The sequence below is a fragment of the Symsagittifera roscoffensis genome, chromosome 1 (assembly GCF_963678635.1).
Source record: "Symsagittifera roscoffensis chromosome 1, txSymRosc1.1, whole genome shotgun sequence".
Lineage (NCBI taxonomy): Eukaryota > Metazoa > Xenacoelomorpha > Acoela > Convolutidae > Symsagittifera > Symsagittifera roscoffensis.
Window position 1 is genome coordinate 41460730 of NC_087062.1, and position 17153 is coordinate 41477882.

The 17153-nt window shown below is 35.3% G+C and overlaps 1 protein-coding gene across 2 annotated transcripts; it reads left to right on the forward strand.

Moving 5' to 3' along the window:
- Window positions 1-1497: 1497 nt before the first annotated feature.
- LOC134856739 (proton myo-inositol cotransporter-like) lies at window positions 1498-12459 on the forward strand. Of its 2 annotated transcripts, none has more exons than XM_063873011.1 (8): window positions 1498-1862; window positions 2221-2404; window positions 2606-2797; window positions 3149-3285; window positions 10469-10577; window positions 10770-10948; window positions 11330-11585; window positions 11834-12459. In XM_063873011.1, exons 1-8 carry the CDS (start codon window positions 1725-1727, stop codon window positions 12340-12342), a joined length of 1704 nt encoding a protein of 567 aa, XP_063729081.1. In that variant the 5' UTR covers window positions 1498-1724; the 3' UTR covers window positions 12343-12459. The 2 variants fall into 2 exon arrangements, with proteins under 2 accessions (XP_063729081.1, XP_063729082.1); XM_063873012.1 differs by having other exon boundaries at window positions 1746-1858.
- The last annotated feature ends 4694 nt before the right edge of the window (window positions 12460-17153 follow it).

Genomic DNA, 17153 nt, shown 5'->3' on the forward strand with positions numbered 1-17153 from the left:
CGAAGAAGGGGAAGTGTGGTGCGGCAGGCTATAGTGTTGTTGCTATGTTGGAAGGTGATAGTGTTAGTCCTTAATTTATGAATTTATTTGAATTTTGTCAAAGTCGGTACCTGTCGACCGTGTTAAAAAATTGTTTTAGAGTGTGAAAATCACTATTTTTTGTTTCCGATGAAAGATTGCAGAGCGCGTTTATGCCGTTTCTGATCATTGTTAATTCATATCAATTCAAGTTTTATGATAGCAGTCTTGATAAGTTGAGAGAGTCCCACAATCGCAAAAAAAATCAATATCAAGTTTAGATTTAGAAAACTCAACGACACCAAAGCAGCCAAAGTTCGTGGAAACACAAGAAAGACAAAAAACAAAGAGGAAAAAACGAAGTTTACAAAAAGTTGGAAACAACAATCAAAGTTAGCGGAAAAAGACACAAAGTATAGAACCCCTGGTAAAAAGCACAAGCAGTGCATCAAAGACAAAGCGCTCACCAGTAAAAGTACTGAAAACGACAAAAAAAAACGTTGAAAATGTATAATCCCGAAACCAAAATCAAGCCAGTGTTGAACTATCGTTTTCTCAGACTGGGAAGACTTAGCAATTTTGGAGTAGTAATTTCGGCTTCTTTTGGTCAATCAAAAGTTACGCGGAAACTACTTTGTCAATTGATGAGCAAATTTTATCAAAGTAAACCACAGCACTACAAAATTTTAGAAGGCTATATTGTTCAAAAAATTTATAAATGAAAATATTTTTGTTTGATAGTCATGTTCCTTTGATCATGTTCCTCTGAGTAAGTAGAATCCAAAACTTTGCTTAAAAACCAATTTTAATCGTTTTGCGCAAGTTTTTGGTGATGAAACTCTGCTAGAAGTATGTTGGGATGTTTAACTGACTTAATTTGATATAACCTGCTTATCAATTGTTTCAGCGTAGCTTTTGACTGACTAAAAGGAGCCATAATTATTTCATTTTATGTTAAAATTTTATTCCGAATTTTCTAAAAAAAAATTACCCTATGATAATTTTTTGTAAAAATTTTAGCAACTCCACTTTTGTTTTCTTTTATTTATTTCTAACCCATTTTGAGAAAAAAAAGTATTTAAAGTTTCCAATTGTGTTCTTGTTCATTTTTTTGCGGATGATTTCAGTCAGCACTGTAGCTTCATCAGTTTCATGCGATGATATGCATCGAATTTTCTAGCTCATTACATACCAACAACTTAATATCATGCACTGAAAATGGGTCGACATTGACCTCATCTAAATCATTTGCTATATAGAGCATGATAATGCAAACTGAGTGCTACAAATAAGAACTTATGAAGTACCTTACAACATGATTTGGTCGCATTCGAAATAACAACCTTGTAATTTCAACAAACGAGGCTAACTAATAGCTTTTCAATGGATCAATGGTAAAATTCATTGGCTGTAGGCTAGAGGCGTAGCTACTTTTATTGCTATTCTAGTCAAATTACATAATATTTGACAGAAGCTTGTTTTACTTCAATTATTCACGAATGTAATCATTATACATATTAGAAGTAAATTCAGTATAACTGACCTGTAATGTCAATATTTTTCCGACCCGACTTCATTGTTGGGGTTCAAAATTTCAAAATGGATCCCTAAATGACACCAATTTAAAGGTTATAATTGTTTATTTAAAATTCAGTTTTGTTAAATATAGCAAAAAGTATTTGAATCGAGTGTGTGTTTATATCGGCATGAACGAGCGGTTGTTCCTGCTTCTGTTGTCGTTTCTCACCAGCATATGTGGCTTCCTGTTCGGCTATGACACCGGGGTTGTCTCCGGGTCAATGGTGCTCATCAAGGACCACTTCAACCTCTCAGATGTCTGGCAAGTATGCCCTTCTAATTTCACCCATCACTATCCAAATTACAAAAACTGATTTCAAAAAATGTCCGGAAGGAAGGGTGCTGCAAGGAAGTAAGTCACCTGAAGCCAAGGTTTTTTAATAGCAAAATAAAGAAGACTACTCAGCTGTTCAAAGCGAACTGCTGACATAATTCGATGCTATCTAGTTCTTAAACAAAATTTGTAAGGATACTTCAGATATGAGCAAAACTTTTCAATAATCATTCTAAATACTAACACATTTTGCAATACATTTCAGATACAATATAATTAATTGCCGGAATTATAAATTAATTCAAGTATCAACTCTCATTCAATTAGTTCAAACGGTTTAATAATTTTAGGAGGCGATAGTGGCGTCTACAGTAGGCATGGCCGGCCTGTTCGCCTTGGTGGGAGGGGCTCTAAACGAAGTAGTAGGTCGCCGACCAGTCATTATTCTGTCTAGTTTCCTCTTCCTCCTCGGGGCTATCGTCATGGCCTGTGCGCAACATAAGGAAACTTTGTTGATCGGCAGACTTATCATTGGTGAGTTGAATTTGAGTTTATTTTTGACGTTTAGTTTTTAGTTTCTAGTAGCTTCATTTCAATTACAAAAACGCTTTCTTAAGCGACTGACCTACCTTGCTCAAAGTCTTAATTATTATTTCATAGTAAGGTTACTAAAATTTAATATTGAGTTTCTTAAATCAATTGTTGTTTTTGAGGTTGATCGACGCGTGTTTTCAGGAGTTGGGCTGGGAATGGCCAGTATGACGTCCCCCATGTACATAGCAGAGGTGGCTCCTCCCCACTTAAGGGGTCAGTTGGTGGCTGCTAACACTGCCATGGTCACAGGGGGTCAACTGGTAGCATGTGTGATTGCGGGCATCTTCAGCGGTGACAAGGAGAATGGCTGGAGATACATGCTAGGGTTAGCAGGTAGTCACAGTTCATTTTAGACCATATTTTTAAAGTTTAAGATTATTTATTCACAAGGGAAAGGGCCAACATGCGAGCTGCTCAGCTCTTCACGGAGAACTGCTGTTGCTCCCCTGCTCAAAAATACATGCCACTTTTTGGTCTTTTTTGGGCTGCAAAATGTTGCCTCACCCTCAAGCAACGAGCTGCGATCATGGTGCGCCTCGAACATCTTACCTTTAGTTTCTTGTTGCCGCAACTTCCACTGTAAAATGGCATATTTTTTCTGCTGAAAAGTTACTTTTCGAGCATTTCCAGAATTACCTCCAGGATGGTTTCATAATTTTTAACTGTTCTAATTCTTGTTGTTAGGTGTGCCTGCCTTCATTCAGCTGGTCTGTTTTCTTTTCATGCCTGAGTCCCCCACCTGGCTCATAGTGAAGAAAGACTCCTCCCAGCCGGCAGAAAGAGTGCTAGAGAAAATAAGGAAGGAGCAAGATTTGAACCAGGTATATAGATTGGTATTAAAGAAACCCAGCTCCAGTCATTTGAAAATCTTGCCAATCCCTTGAAGTGTTTTCATTTGAATTTTTCCGAGGTACATAAGCAACATAAACATTCCAAAGGCATGTTTCAGCAAGTAGTGAGTTTATTGGAACAGCATCCACTAGCGTAGATAATAAATTGGAAATAGAGGGAATAAAACTTCAACTTAAAGAATTAACAGAACTTATAAGCGATCATAAAAAAACGCATCTTATAATCCACATGAATATAGAAACAAACATGACAAAACCCATGGTTTTGCAAATCCTGATGCATGTCAGGCCATAAGATAAGTTATTGATTTAAATTTAAAGATCAACAGGAGCAAAACTATGCATAAGTTAATATCAGAAAAAATGCAAACAGAAATTCTCATAACTATAGCTGTAGGTCAAGAGTAGACAACAATTTCAATGAAATAAATCCCAACAAGAAATCAGGCATATGTCAAATTACAATGACGTACTGAATTGCATGACAGGTCGAAAATTGAAAAAGCTTTCAACCGAAATATCGATTATCATTCACCTTACCAGATCCACAATTTTAGTGAAGATAACATACCAGGAGACCATATTGATAATGAGTGTGAACTTCTTACTTTAAACTTACTGATGACCCAATACATTGAGATGCATTAAATAGACAAATCAATCTGCAATCTAGGCGCGGACTACAGGCCAATGAAGTGTTAGTTTAAATGTAAAAACTAGGTAGTGAACCCATCTCTATTGGTACAGAAGACAGTTGTTCAGCAAAACCCTTGTTGTTCAGCAAAACCATATCATTTTTATTTACCTATTCATTATATAAATTCAAACTTTTTTCTAACACAAATTTTAAACTATAACTATTGCCAAGAAAATTGACGATCTTAGATGAGACTTACAATTTAGGCTAGATTACTAAGCAATCAACCAACAACAAGTTTGATGCTACCGCAGCAGAGAACTACTCCTTAAGAAACTCCTTTTTCCAACAAATTTGCATCTCTGAGTATTTGTCAGATTAGTTTTCAACCTCAAAAAGCTAGAGACATAGGGTGTCTTTCAAAAGAAACAGAATTTGATTGTCTTCTACCGCTCTTGCAAAAAGTACCCCCTACGCTAACAGTCACCCTCGATACTCTTCCATCTCGACCATATATTAGACGGCTTTCTGGCTGAAATTAGCACACGAACTCAACTATCAATTAATTTTATAACACTATGAAAAATTTCTGAAAGAGTCGTTCTTTGCCTAAGTCCGCTGGTAGGTTTACCCTTTTTGTCCAGTAATCCACTAAATACATGCCAAAACTTCAGTTTAAAGTTTTTATCACTTTATTTATCTAAATCCTCAATCATCCAAAATGCTCAAAAATTTATTATATGTCTTCATTTTTTTTCGAGAGGGTTAAGTGGTTATATATGCAGTCTAAGAGTACCCTGAACTGTATGCTAAATTGAAATCTTCATCACGTAAGAAACACAACATTTAACTTTGTTGCTATTTATTCTAATCCTTCATCATTTGTCGAGGCTTTTTCTCAACTTTCCTTAAACTTATTTTTATCTTTACCAACCCTAACGTAACTTACACCTCAGGGATTCATCAGTAAAGCTATAAACTACTAAAACTAGGGGAGGACTTAACAAAAACCAAATAGGAAAGAACGAATTTGAGTGTTTTTATATGAACTATAACGAATGAACAACGAATGAACTATAAAATAACGCACTAAAACCGTTCTTAAACAATAACCACATAGCACCAAAGACCACGTCTTATTTTCAGCACCAAAATATTAGGTTTTACAACAAAAACTAAAGCTAAGACACCAACACAGCTAAAACATTGATAAAATAGGTTTCATATGATAGCTTAAGCACTAGAAAATTGATTTTTACCAAAGTTGTAGATTTCAGTCTAGGTTTCAGTTATAGGGTCAAATTTTTCAGCTAAACTGAATGTAGTTTCCGGTCAATATTTGAAAAATTTTCAAATTGATTTGGGTGAAATAGCAAAAGCTGAATTAGAAAAACCCAAATTTGGATGCCAACAATCAGAAACCTGCCCTTAAATTGTACTTTTTTTTGTTATTTTCAGGTTTTAGAACACAAAAAATAGGTTTATGGTCTCAAAATTGAGCTTCGAACGTCGAGTTTTGACTTTTAAGAGAAAACTAACGGTGTTAAAACCAACCAAACTAATTTTAAAACTTGGCTGCTAAGGCTGAAACATACGTTTTAGAATTGGTGTTTTAAAATTCAGAGACAGAAATTTTGCGTCCCAAGTCAAAATTTTGGAAAATATAAGTAAAAACATCATTTAATTTTTTTTTCCAAACAATCAAACAGAAACAACCACGAATTGACCATTTTTTCCCGCAGCAAACCATCAGAAATGTTTTCTTTTTAAAAAAGCTTAACCAACTCCATAGCCTTTTTGATATATATTGATATATCCAATATAAAACTATATTCATCAAACTCAAAAACTCAATAAACTTCAGAAATCTTAAATAATTTTATTTGAGCAGCAAACATTACATCAAAAATTTTATATACTATTCATAAGCTCCAGGTGAAATAAAAAAAATGATAAACGTAGTCGCATATCCAGATTTAGTTCGCAAAAAATTTACCGGCTTGGATCCGAATGAAGATGCAAAAGGTTTTTTACAAGACCAGCAAGCCCAGGTGACAATCAGGACGAATATGATGACAGACAGAGAACTTTATTTGGTTCAATATTAAGAGGTCCAGCTGCTCAATGGTATCAGGGATTAGCAGCAGGTTTATCTTGGAACGATATAAGAGATCAGTTTAGAAATAGATTAAGTGATGATAAACATCATTATAGAGGACGGATAGAAACGTAAAACATAAAAGATAACAGGATGAGTTTATCAAAAGTTACATAAAAAGGTTAGCCACCCTGGTAGATTGAACATTGCCTAATCCATCTTTCAAAAATGATTAAAGAACACTAAAGAAAATGGAACTTTTTGTGCGAATTTTTTGTGTGTGTTCTAGCCACATCAATTCCTAATTGAGAATCCACCCGCAATTTGGCAACAATTAAAAGATCACATAGCTTTAAAAAAAATTGTCAGCAAGTAGTGAGTTTATTGGATATAGCGTAGATAATAAATTGGAAATAGAGGGAATAAAAATTCAACTTAAAGAATTAACAGGACTTATAAGCGATCATTAAAAACGCATCTTATAATCCACATGAACATAGAAACAAACATGACAACCCAAGGTTTTGCAAATCCTGATGCATGTCAGGCCATAAGATAAGTTATTGCTTTAAATTTAAAGATCAACAGGAGCAAAACTATGCATAACTTAATATCAGAAAAAATGCAAACAGAAATTCTCATAACTATAGCTGTAGGTCAAGTGTAGACAACAATTCCAATGATATAAATCCCAACAAGAATTCAGGCATATGTCAAATTACAATGAAGTACTGAATTGCATGACCGGTCGAAAATTGAAATAAGCGAAATATCGATTATCATTCACCTTACCAGATCCACAATTTTAGTGAAGATGACATTCCAGGAGACCATATCGATAATGAGTGTGAACTTCTTAATTTAATCTTACTGATGACCCAATACATTGAGATGCATCAAATAGACAAATCAATCAGCACTCTAGGCGCGGACTACAGGCAAATGAAGTGTTTGTTTGAATATAAAGTTTAGGTATTGACCCATCTCTATTGGTACTGAAGACAGTTGTTCATTAACTGCTTAAATCATTTTTACTTAACTATCCATTATTTACATTCGAACTGTTTTCTAACTAATTTTTCAAAGTATAACTATTTTCGCAAGAAATTTGACGATCTTAGGTGAGAATTATAATTTAGGCTAGAATAATAAGCAATCCAGGGGGGAGGAGCCCAGCCAGAGAGCATAGGATAGAACATCCTTGAATAGCAGGCCTGCACACCTGCTTTTAGATACCATTCCAAAGAATTCAGGAAATCAGCCAAGTTTTTGAAAAATTTTCTTTGACGCAAAGTCAATTTACTGCTCAAACAAACATTTTTATGCCTGCAAAATTGTTTTGTTTTTGCTTATAGCATTTTCTAGACGCAATATTTCACACAAATCATTCAAAAACAAAAGTATTGTTTTGTATGGCGTCAGACTTGTGTTTTTTGTTTTCAAATGGTAAGATAAGCCTATGACATGAACAAACATTCCAAAAATTTCAAACACAGTTTTTTTGAGATAGAAGCTATCTAGCCGCATACCAATGATTATGTCTGGTTATAACAATGCTGTACAAGGTGCAATATTTTTTTCAATAATGAAACTAAAAATCTTACTTATCTGCGAGATTGTAGTCGCTTTCCTTGATTATTTTTGATATCGTTCAGGTTTGATTTTTTTTTGTAAATTCGACCGAAAAATTTGCAGAGGTTTAAAAAATAAGATAACGGGTTACATCTGGCTTAAACAAGCCACAGACACGACACCAAGATACGGCATTGGGAATTGAGGGATCATGATCGATCATAATGGATTTTCATGGTCTGTCTCCATGAAAATTTTAAATTTTAGATTAAAATTGGCTTAGTATGGCACTAAATATTGGGGTTGGGGCTGGGGGTTGGTCTGGGGGAATGTATTAGGGATTTAATGTGGTGACCTGAGGTAAATTTAATTTGTTCAATTTTGATGTTGAAAATGAGAAGGGGGTTTGTTGATTGTGAGAAGCATATCGGTTTGCAAAAAGTAAGAACATGTGGATATGTCTAGAAATCGAGTAAGTTAGAAGTCATCGAGCTTGGGGTAAGTTACTGTCAGTGTTAAATTGAGATTTACTTTTGGCTACCACAAAAATTTATTGCAATTATTTTATTCTTTTTTCTTCACAACTCTTTCTCGTACCTTTCGTATTTGGGGCACTCCCCCCCCCCTTACTTCGTCCTCTATTTACTAATCCCCGCAAGTTTACCGCTTTACACATATCCGTTGGAAGAACGGATAAACGTGAGAAATTGGGGCAAATTTGTAATGTTTGTTTTGACGTTAAAAATGAGAAATAGGGTGTTAAATGTCTGAGAGAGACCTTTTTGCAAAAAACAAGTGAGCGAGAGTAGGTTTAGAAATCGTGTGAGCTATGAGTTTAGCACACGAAGCGGCCTCGCTGCAACAATTTTGATTTTTTTACGTATTATCAATCGTTATAATCCATTATAATGTATTTTTTCAGAATGTAATCAATCTATTCCTTCAATGTCAAAAAATGTAATGAAATATGCAATTTTTTTAGATTGACAGTGAATTTACTGGATATTATAGATTATAATTTATTTTAAGCAAGAGCTGAGATTATCAAAACCATTTCCGTTTTTGTTCAAAAACTGAATTTTGCAAATTTATTTTGAGACATGTTTGGCTTCAGCATAATTGAGTATAATAAGTTATAATTGCATCATTTTTGAATACGAAAAACGAAAATCATCGATTGGTATCAATGGAACCTTATACAGGACAAGAATTGATCTATGACGCAAAAGATTGTTTTCGAATCGAGCATAGCGTAGAAGCAAAATAGTAGTTAGTTAGTTCTAATTAGGGTAATTTCCAGAGATCAATGAGCTACCTTCATGTTGCGACCAACTTTTGCTGGGTTAAACAGTCAGAGTGGGCAGAGCCAAAAAGCAACCCGGGTCAAAACCCGCTCAAAAAGTGCTCAAGTTTTTAACTCTGTGAGTGATTTCCCAGTAAGATTTGAATAGTTTGAGCTATCAAAGAAGTTGGAGCTTTAAAAAACTTCTTAAGCCGCTCAAATCATGCTGAAAATTCGCTCATTTCTTGCGACAGTTTCGAACTGTTTTTTGAGCAAGTAATCAGAGAATTTTTCCAGTTTAACGTAGTTATAGCTTTTCCACTTTTCGAGTTTTTCCAGTTTGGCGTTTGGACATAAGAAAGGAGAACAAAACAAGCCTGAAATGCTATCAAATCCGAAAGTCATACAGTCATAGTTTTCGATATTTTGTTCAGAAATTTTGGACGAAACTTTCGTTTTGCAGTGTCAACTTGAGTTTTTTTTCAGCTAGCTTTCCTAATATAATGTTGTGTTCCTCAAATTTTGTGTAGTTTAAACGAAATAAAACTCAGTACAGAAATAATTTTCTCTTTCTTGTTTGCTAATTGAAAAAAATGTGATTGAACATTTACAAACGTTAAATTAAGCTATTCAAAAATTTTCAAGTAGCCAATTGTTAATGAGCGTAAAAAAACTGCAGCTTGAAGATTTTGGAAGAGAACCTTGCCTGCCCAAGGCGAGATTTGTTGGCTAATTTAAAGCAAAGTTTGAGCGGCTTAGCGTTTTTTTCAGACAATTGCGACAAAAATTTTCAGACAAAAATTTTGTTAAAAACGAGCAGCTTGAGCGGTTGCTCACAATTATTGAGCTGTTTTTGAACGGTTTCTTTTCAACATTCACGCAAATTTTGAACTGTTTTTTGAATTAACCGCGCAAGATTCAAACGGTTTTTGAACGTCTTTTCAGAAACACAGCTCAAAAAACCGCGCAAGGTTTTGAATGAGTTTCAAGCGGTTTTTCTAATTAACCGCTCAGAAACCTTTCAAATCTTGCGCGGTTTTTCACCAATTTTTGAAAAATAACCACTCAAAAGCTGCACAAATATTTGTTAAAAACCGCTGATTTTCAAACAAAACTGTGAGTTCAATCGTCTAAAAAACCCCGTCAAGCAGCTAAAATCTTGCCTTAATCTGGCCGAAAATTTTGACATGGGAAACCATCAAGAGGAAGCTTTAAGATCCTATGTTCGGCCATAAAAATGTCCTCTCGAAATTCAAAATAATATTGCGCTCCAGTGTCCCCCGTTATAGCGCGGTAAAAAGAGAAAATTTGCAGTGAAATTGAACGAGTTTATATGCGTCGCCACCAAGAATTTCTTTTCTGAATTATATGTCGATTTGCTACTGTTTTGTAGTAAACGACAACGGATGATTTTAGAAAAATAGTTTGTAAAATTTGTAGGTCATTTTTAAGGATGTTTTTAACTCAAAAATGTGACAGCGAATATATCTGGCGGTAACGCGATGCCTAAACTCTAAATTAGAGTTTTTCTCTGACCTATTTTGTCTTAGCTGTTGGTTTTTAGGAAATGGACGATCTCATTGCTTACAAGGAGGCTCTGGAGAAGGAACCGCCCACAATTGACAAGCTGAAAATCATGGTTTCAAACAAGGCCACAAGAAGAGCTCTTATAAGTGACTCTAATTTGATATTTCAATTTGACATACACTAATTTAAAGCTTATTTTGCACATTCGCTCTAATTTTGGGCCACAATCAGTTTATATTTTCTTCAAAAATATAACATTTTCTATAATTTGTAATAAGCTAATTTTAGAAACAACAAAAATTGTTCAAAGGGTAAGCTTGGGTTTTTTTCGTTTTTAGCTGGTTGTATGCTGCAGATATTCCAGCAGCTGTGTGGTATCAACACCTTCATGTACTACAGTGCTTCCATCCTACTCTCAGCTGGAGTAGGCAGTGCCGATAAGGCCATCTGGCTGGCCATCGTCCCTTCTGCTGCCAATTTCATTTTCACACTAGTTGGGATGAGTCTCATCGAAAAGGTAAGGGCCAATTAGATCGCTCGATTTTGAAGCGGAAGCCATATTCTGAAGCCAAACAGTGGCTTCCAAATTTATTTCATCGCTTAGCAAAGAGGAGCAAGTAAAAATTGCAAGTCGTTGACGTTGCCGTTTTCGCTTAAAAACGAGATACCTTAGGTTGCTGTTATAATTTTTTCTCAGAAAAAAACGAAATAACGATCAGATGATTGTATATTTTTAAGGCTCCATTTTTCTCACTTTTCTCGGATCCTATGGTACCTTGATAAATATCACCATATGGTACAAAAAATTACGCAGAATGCAAAGCGTCCAATTTTTTTTTCCAAAATCTTTGAAGAATTATTACGAAATTACTATTGTCATTAATGCCCTCTTTTTTAGCTGGGAAGAAGGAGGCTGACGATGGGAACTCAACTTGTGGCCGCGTTTGGACTCCTATGTCTGTCTCTCAGCTATGTTGCCATGGAAACAGACGACCCCTCCATAGCTATTCCTCGAATCCCACCTGAAGACTCGCCATGTTTCGATGCATCTACATGTTCATCTTGTATAACCAAGTCGGACTGTGGATTCTGTTTCCACGAAGACGGAGGAGGATCTTTTTCAGTTTCCGCTTGTCTGCCTTACCGCAAAAATGGTTAAGAGCGGCTTCTAAAAATTACATTTTTTGAAATTGAACCATTAATTTCAACGAAAAATATTGATTTCACTGGGTAAATGATCATTTGAAGTCCCACAATTTATTATATCAATGAACCCTTAAAATAATAATTAGAATATTGCTTTAACCCTTTGTTCGGTCTTCGAAATGTTTTGCATTGGGAGGGTAAGGAAGCATATGATATGAAATAATTTAATTTCTCATCGATATTTTTGTCATTTCAGAGGACGATTTCTCTTCAATCGGTCTCTGTTCCAATCAATCAGATTTGACTACCCTCGATTTAATGTGGACTCATGAGTACTGTCCGTCTAGGTACGCCTTAATGACTTTAGTATCCATGGTGCTTTTCCTTGCCGGATTCGCTACTGGCATGGGAGCAGTCCCTTGGGTCGTAAACGCCGAAATTTACCCAATATGGGGTCGAGGTGTAGGTGGGGGCATTTCAACTACTTGTAATTGGGTTACAAACTTGTTTCTGTCGTTTACTTTTATAACCTTGTCAACGGCAATGACGCCGAAATATTTCTTTGCGATGACCGCTGGATTCAACATTTTGGTTATTTTGTACATTTTTCTCTTCCTGCCCGAAACTAAAGGAGTGTCGTTGGAGAAAGTCGAGAGTTTGTTCAGCGGTCCGAGCTGTTTTGTCGGACTGCAGAGAAGTCATCGAAATAATTTTGAGACTTCGACTGGATTTATTGATTCGAGAAGTTCTCTTGTCACTGGCTAAAGAGAGATGTCATTGATCAAAACGAACATCTTGGGAGAGAGTCGACATCATCTGCAGAAGGCTGCTAGAAAGTCATTTAAATAGTTTCGAATTTAATTTTAAAATAACTTGAATAACTACAGTAGTTAGGTTTTCATCATTTTAATTGAAATTAATTAAAATAATATAAAATTAGTTATTTATTACTCCTCTGATTTCAAACATGTCGACCGATGGAATGTCCCACGTTTCGCCTCACACACATTTCGCCTCTCTTAAATCTAGTGGCACATTTCGCCCCTCACACATTTCGCCCCTAAAAATTTCACACATTTCGTCCTCGCACGTTTCGCCCCTAACTTATTACACAGTTAATTAACGCCGTTTTCTTAATGTACATTTTGGGGCGAAATGTGCCAGTAATTTATGAGGGGCGAAATGTGTGAGGGGCCAAATGTGCCACTAGATTTAAGAGGGGCAAAACGTGTGAGGGGCGAAATGTGTGAACACCCGGCCGATGCAGCATTTTGTAAAAAAAAAAGTACAAAAACAGTTTGCCTGGAACAGTAAATTGAAGTTTTAGTGGCTCATGTGAATATTCCCCCCCCCCCATGTCGACCAAGTGAACTAACCCCCCACCAACCAAATAAAAGACAATTTTAACAATGTATTAGATAACTAGCCATTTTTGACTGAATTTTTTTCATCGTTCGAAATGTACTGTTGTTCTGAGCTCAAAGTTCTAAAGATATTTCACCAGTGATTTTTTTTTGAAAAGTTGTGGGGGTTTGAAGATTGGCAATTTAGCAAAACTGGGAAAATAAGCACGTGGTATATTTTGTGCTACTGATGCGTAAGCGGCAATATAAGCATATTAACTCAACTTAATTTGTTTCTACTTTTTACAAACACAGTGAATTTTGTTTGGTTGAAAATTCGCCTCGTTCTATTTAAGAAAGCGAAATATCCAAATCAATTTTATCCCCCTTCTAAATTAGTTTGAAGGGATGGGGAGAGATATTGTTCACGTGGTCCATTTTAGTAGCTAAAATTACGCAAAACACAAAATGTCCAAAAGTCTAAAAACACAAAAAAACAATCCACCTTTTTTTAACATGCAGTAAGTTACACGCACAGAGCCGCATTCCTGGATAGCCGATAAAATTTTTTTAAAGTTTTGTTAAGGTAATTAGCAACAAAACAAAATATGACTAATAAGGCAAGTTTGTCACAAAATTTGCACAATTAAACTATCATCGGAACTTAACAAAAAGTCCAATAAACTCAAATAAGAGCTTCGGTTTCATAAGATTAGATAGCAATAAAATTGCGACTACTTTGATACGCAATATTTTTTTTGGCTATCCGGGAACAATTTTGTCTTTTCGGCTGTACAAAAAAAAATTTAGGCTGTCCGGGAAAAGAGAATTTTTCGGACATCCAGTTTATCACTCTGCTGGCTATCCAAATAACGAATTGAGAGCAATTTTTAATAAATGTCTTGAAAAAAGAAATAAACGCGGAAAGCAGGCGCAAAAAAGTTTGAAACCTCAATTTCTTACCATTTTTTAATAATTGCTTCTATCGCAGAAAACTTTGTCAGAAAAATGTTTAAAGTCTTCGGGATAGCTCAACTCAAATCGGTCAGATAAATAACCAACAATATTTTCAGTTTTTTCTGGAGCAATCCTTTCGCCCACCATATAATTTTTTATTCTTGAGGGTCTGTATAAGCTTGGGGAAAATATTTTTAAAATTTTAGCAAATTTTTTTTGGCGTGGAGCGAATCGAACTTTACGGCTCTCCGGGAATGAGTTGTGGACCATGTGAACAATCTCAGCCAAATTGATTTAGAGGTATAAAGTTCCCTTGGTTATTTCGGTTTTTCGCAAACTGAAAGATGTGAATTTTTTTAACCAATCAGAATGCAGCATGTTCAAGAGAAATATAAGGAAATCAAGTAAGCTGAGTAAATATTTGGCCGTTCATATTGCCACTAACGCGTTAGTAGCGCAAACTATATTGCGTGTTAATTGCGCTAGAATTCTCCAAAAAACTACAATTAGACCAAAAAGTGAGTAGAAACTTGGATTTTCCATTTTCGGAAAAAAATCATCGTTTTTCTAGTTTTTTCTTCGATTCCCACTACAACTAACAACTCATCTAACAAAATCAATATCTTGCAGAAAAAGCTAGATTTGCTCCATATTTTGCTAGAATTTGCCAAGAAACTAGAATTAGCCCAAAAAATAAGCAGATACTGGGATTTCCATCTTTGAAAAAAAATCATCGTTTTTCCTGTTTTTTCTTCAATTTCATCCCCCCACAACAACTACAAACTCACACACAATATCTAGCAGAAAAAAAACTAGAATTCTACCATATTCTGCTAGAATTTGCCAAAAGACTAGAATTAGTCCAAAAAATAAGTAGATACTGCGATTTTCCATTTTCGGAAAGAACTTATCGTTTTTCCAGTTTTTTTTTCAAATTCATCACCCCACAACAACTACCAACTCACACACAATCAATATCTAGCAGAAAAAAAACTAGAGTTCCTCCATTTTCTGCTTTGAGCAAAAAACTATCAGTTTTGGTCTTATTTAGACGGTTCTTTGTTGTTTTTATCGATTTTGGTTTTTTCAACAAAACAAGACACGTAACAAAACTTTTTTTTCAATTCGAAACTTTTCTATAAAAATTAAAACGAAATACTGAGCGTTTTATAGAGTATAAAATCTGTATAAATGTGTATATAATCTCTATAAAATCAGTATATAATCTGTACCAAAAAATGCACTTAAAATGGATTTTGGTAACTATCGAACCGATTAAAATAAGTATGATTGCAATCGATTGTAATCGATTTGACAGTAAAAAAAATCCATTATTTAGTGCATAAAATAAAACTAGATTGCTGAACTGTAGATTTTACTTGCAATAATCGATTGCAATCTTAGTTTTGCCAATGCGGGTTCCTTCTTTCGTCCAAGTGAATTATCATCCTGCGATATATCTATGTGCTGACTTTTTTCTAGTATCACTAGTTACTAGAATCCTGCTATCCACGGTAGCTCAATAAAATTTTTATCAAACTGAAGAACGTGCTGGATTCAATTTCTTGATCTTGTTTGAGAGAACAATTGTTCTTGCAAGTCTCTAATTGATCTCACTCTGCTGAGAACCCACTTTTTTATTTGGTTTAATTGCTTCAACTGATATTAGGCTATTCGTTTTTCTTTTATGTTTGTCTATTTGAATTTTTATGTTTACCACTAGAAATCTCGAATTTTCTTCGGTACCTACTGTGCAAAACTTTACAAAATACGCTCATCTATGAGCTCAAATCCCAATTTTGATATACATGTCTCCAATTGAGTTGTCTAATTGTCTAAAACAGGTACGATCTCAACTCAAAACCAAGTTATGGGTAAGCAACCAACTTACCGAGAAATTTTTTTGTCGTGTAATTAATGCTGCAGCCTGTTGGGTTAGGGGGAGTTCCAATTTAAATGTAACAACTTCGCCCTAATTATTTAAAATTACCGTCCTTACTTAATTGCAATCTCGACCTACCAATAACTCTGGGAGAGCCCTTTGTGATTTTTTAATTTGCACTCAATTGTTTTTTTTTTCATGGTTTAAAAAAATGAAAAAGACGCCAAGCTAAGTTTATTGTGTTATGACCCCCTCAAGACATAAAAATCAGACTTACGAAACAAATTAAAGCAGAATAGGTTATGAAATAGTGAAGCATCATAGATGTACAAAAATAACATCCACACTTTTCGTAGCCAGTGAAATTGCATAAGTCAAATTGAAATGGAGTGGGACTCAGAACATGAAACCGATAGTGGAGTCAACTTTAAAATGGTTACATCGGATTGTTTTTCTTGGATGCTGAGGTCGTATGTCATTGTAAACCCGTGGGTCCTTGCCCCCTCTCTAATGGAAGCATGGGCCAAACTGTTCACATCTGGTTCATAGTTGCATTTCTGCCTCCAATATATATAACTGATCCAGCTCGCTGGATCTAATAACTTGTTTATTAGTGGTTGTTGGTTCAATCGGATCGGTTCTCAAGTTGTTGTTGTTGTTGTAATCAACATTTACAGTGATTCGAATCAGGGCGAGAAAGATGGACAGTCCAAAGAAGCTGAAGGAGACCCATGTCACGTGGTGCTCTTAGCGGAATATCTGCTCGAATTGTGAAGTACCACTGTTAAGGCCACCAGCAAACTCATGGCTGAAATGAAAGTGGTTGAACAAAATGATCTCGTTTTCTATATGTTTGGTGAGTATCTTAGAAAAAAATCTCTGGAGCTAATGGAGAATCCCGTCTACATATTTCTCTAAAAAAACTTCAATCGTACATCATATTCTTTTTAATGCCATATTACTTTGGGACTAGTTTTTGTGGGACTGACTAGGAATTTTTAAAAGCGTAATTGTCCTGGCTAATTTTCACCCATTGATTGTCCGTTGTGACTCTTTTTGAAATAACTAGTGTGAGATGCAAAAGTAAAAGGGCGGTTCTTTCATCGTGTAATTAATTCTCTCTATAGATAATTTCCCTCAATTGCAGGTCAGGTGCTCGATTCCTATTTCCAAAAGTTACAGAGCTGGGATAGGTGTTTTCCCGCTGTTAACTTTGAGATTTTATGTTTTTGGGGCCTAAGCCTCCAGGGGTCAAATGATGGTCGGCGTGGGGTCACCAATGGTCAATCTTTTAATCTCTGAGAGAATGTCCCAATTTTTGATAACTTGTGATGTACCATGCTTGCTACTACCTTGTGAATATGATGTTCCTTGCGACTAATTATCCTAAGTTT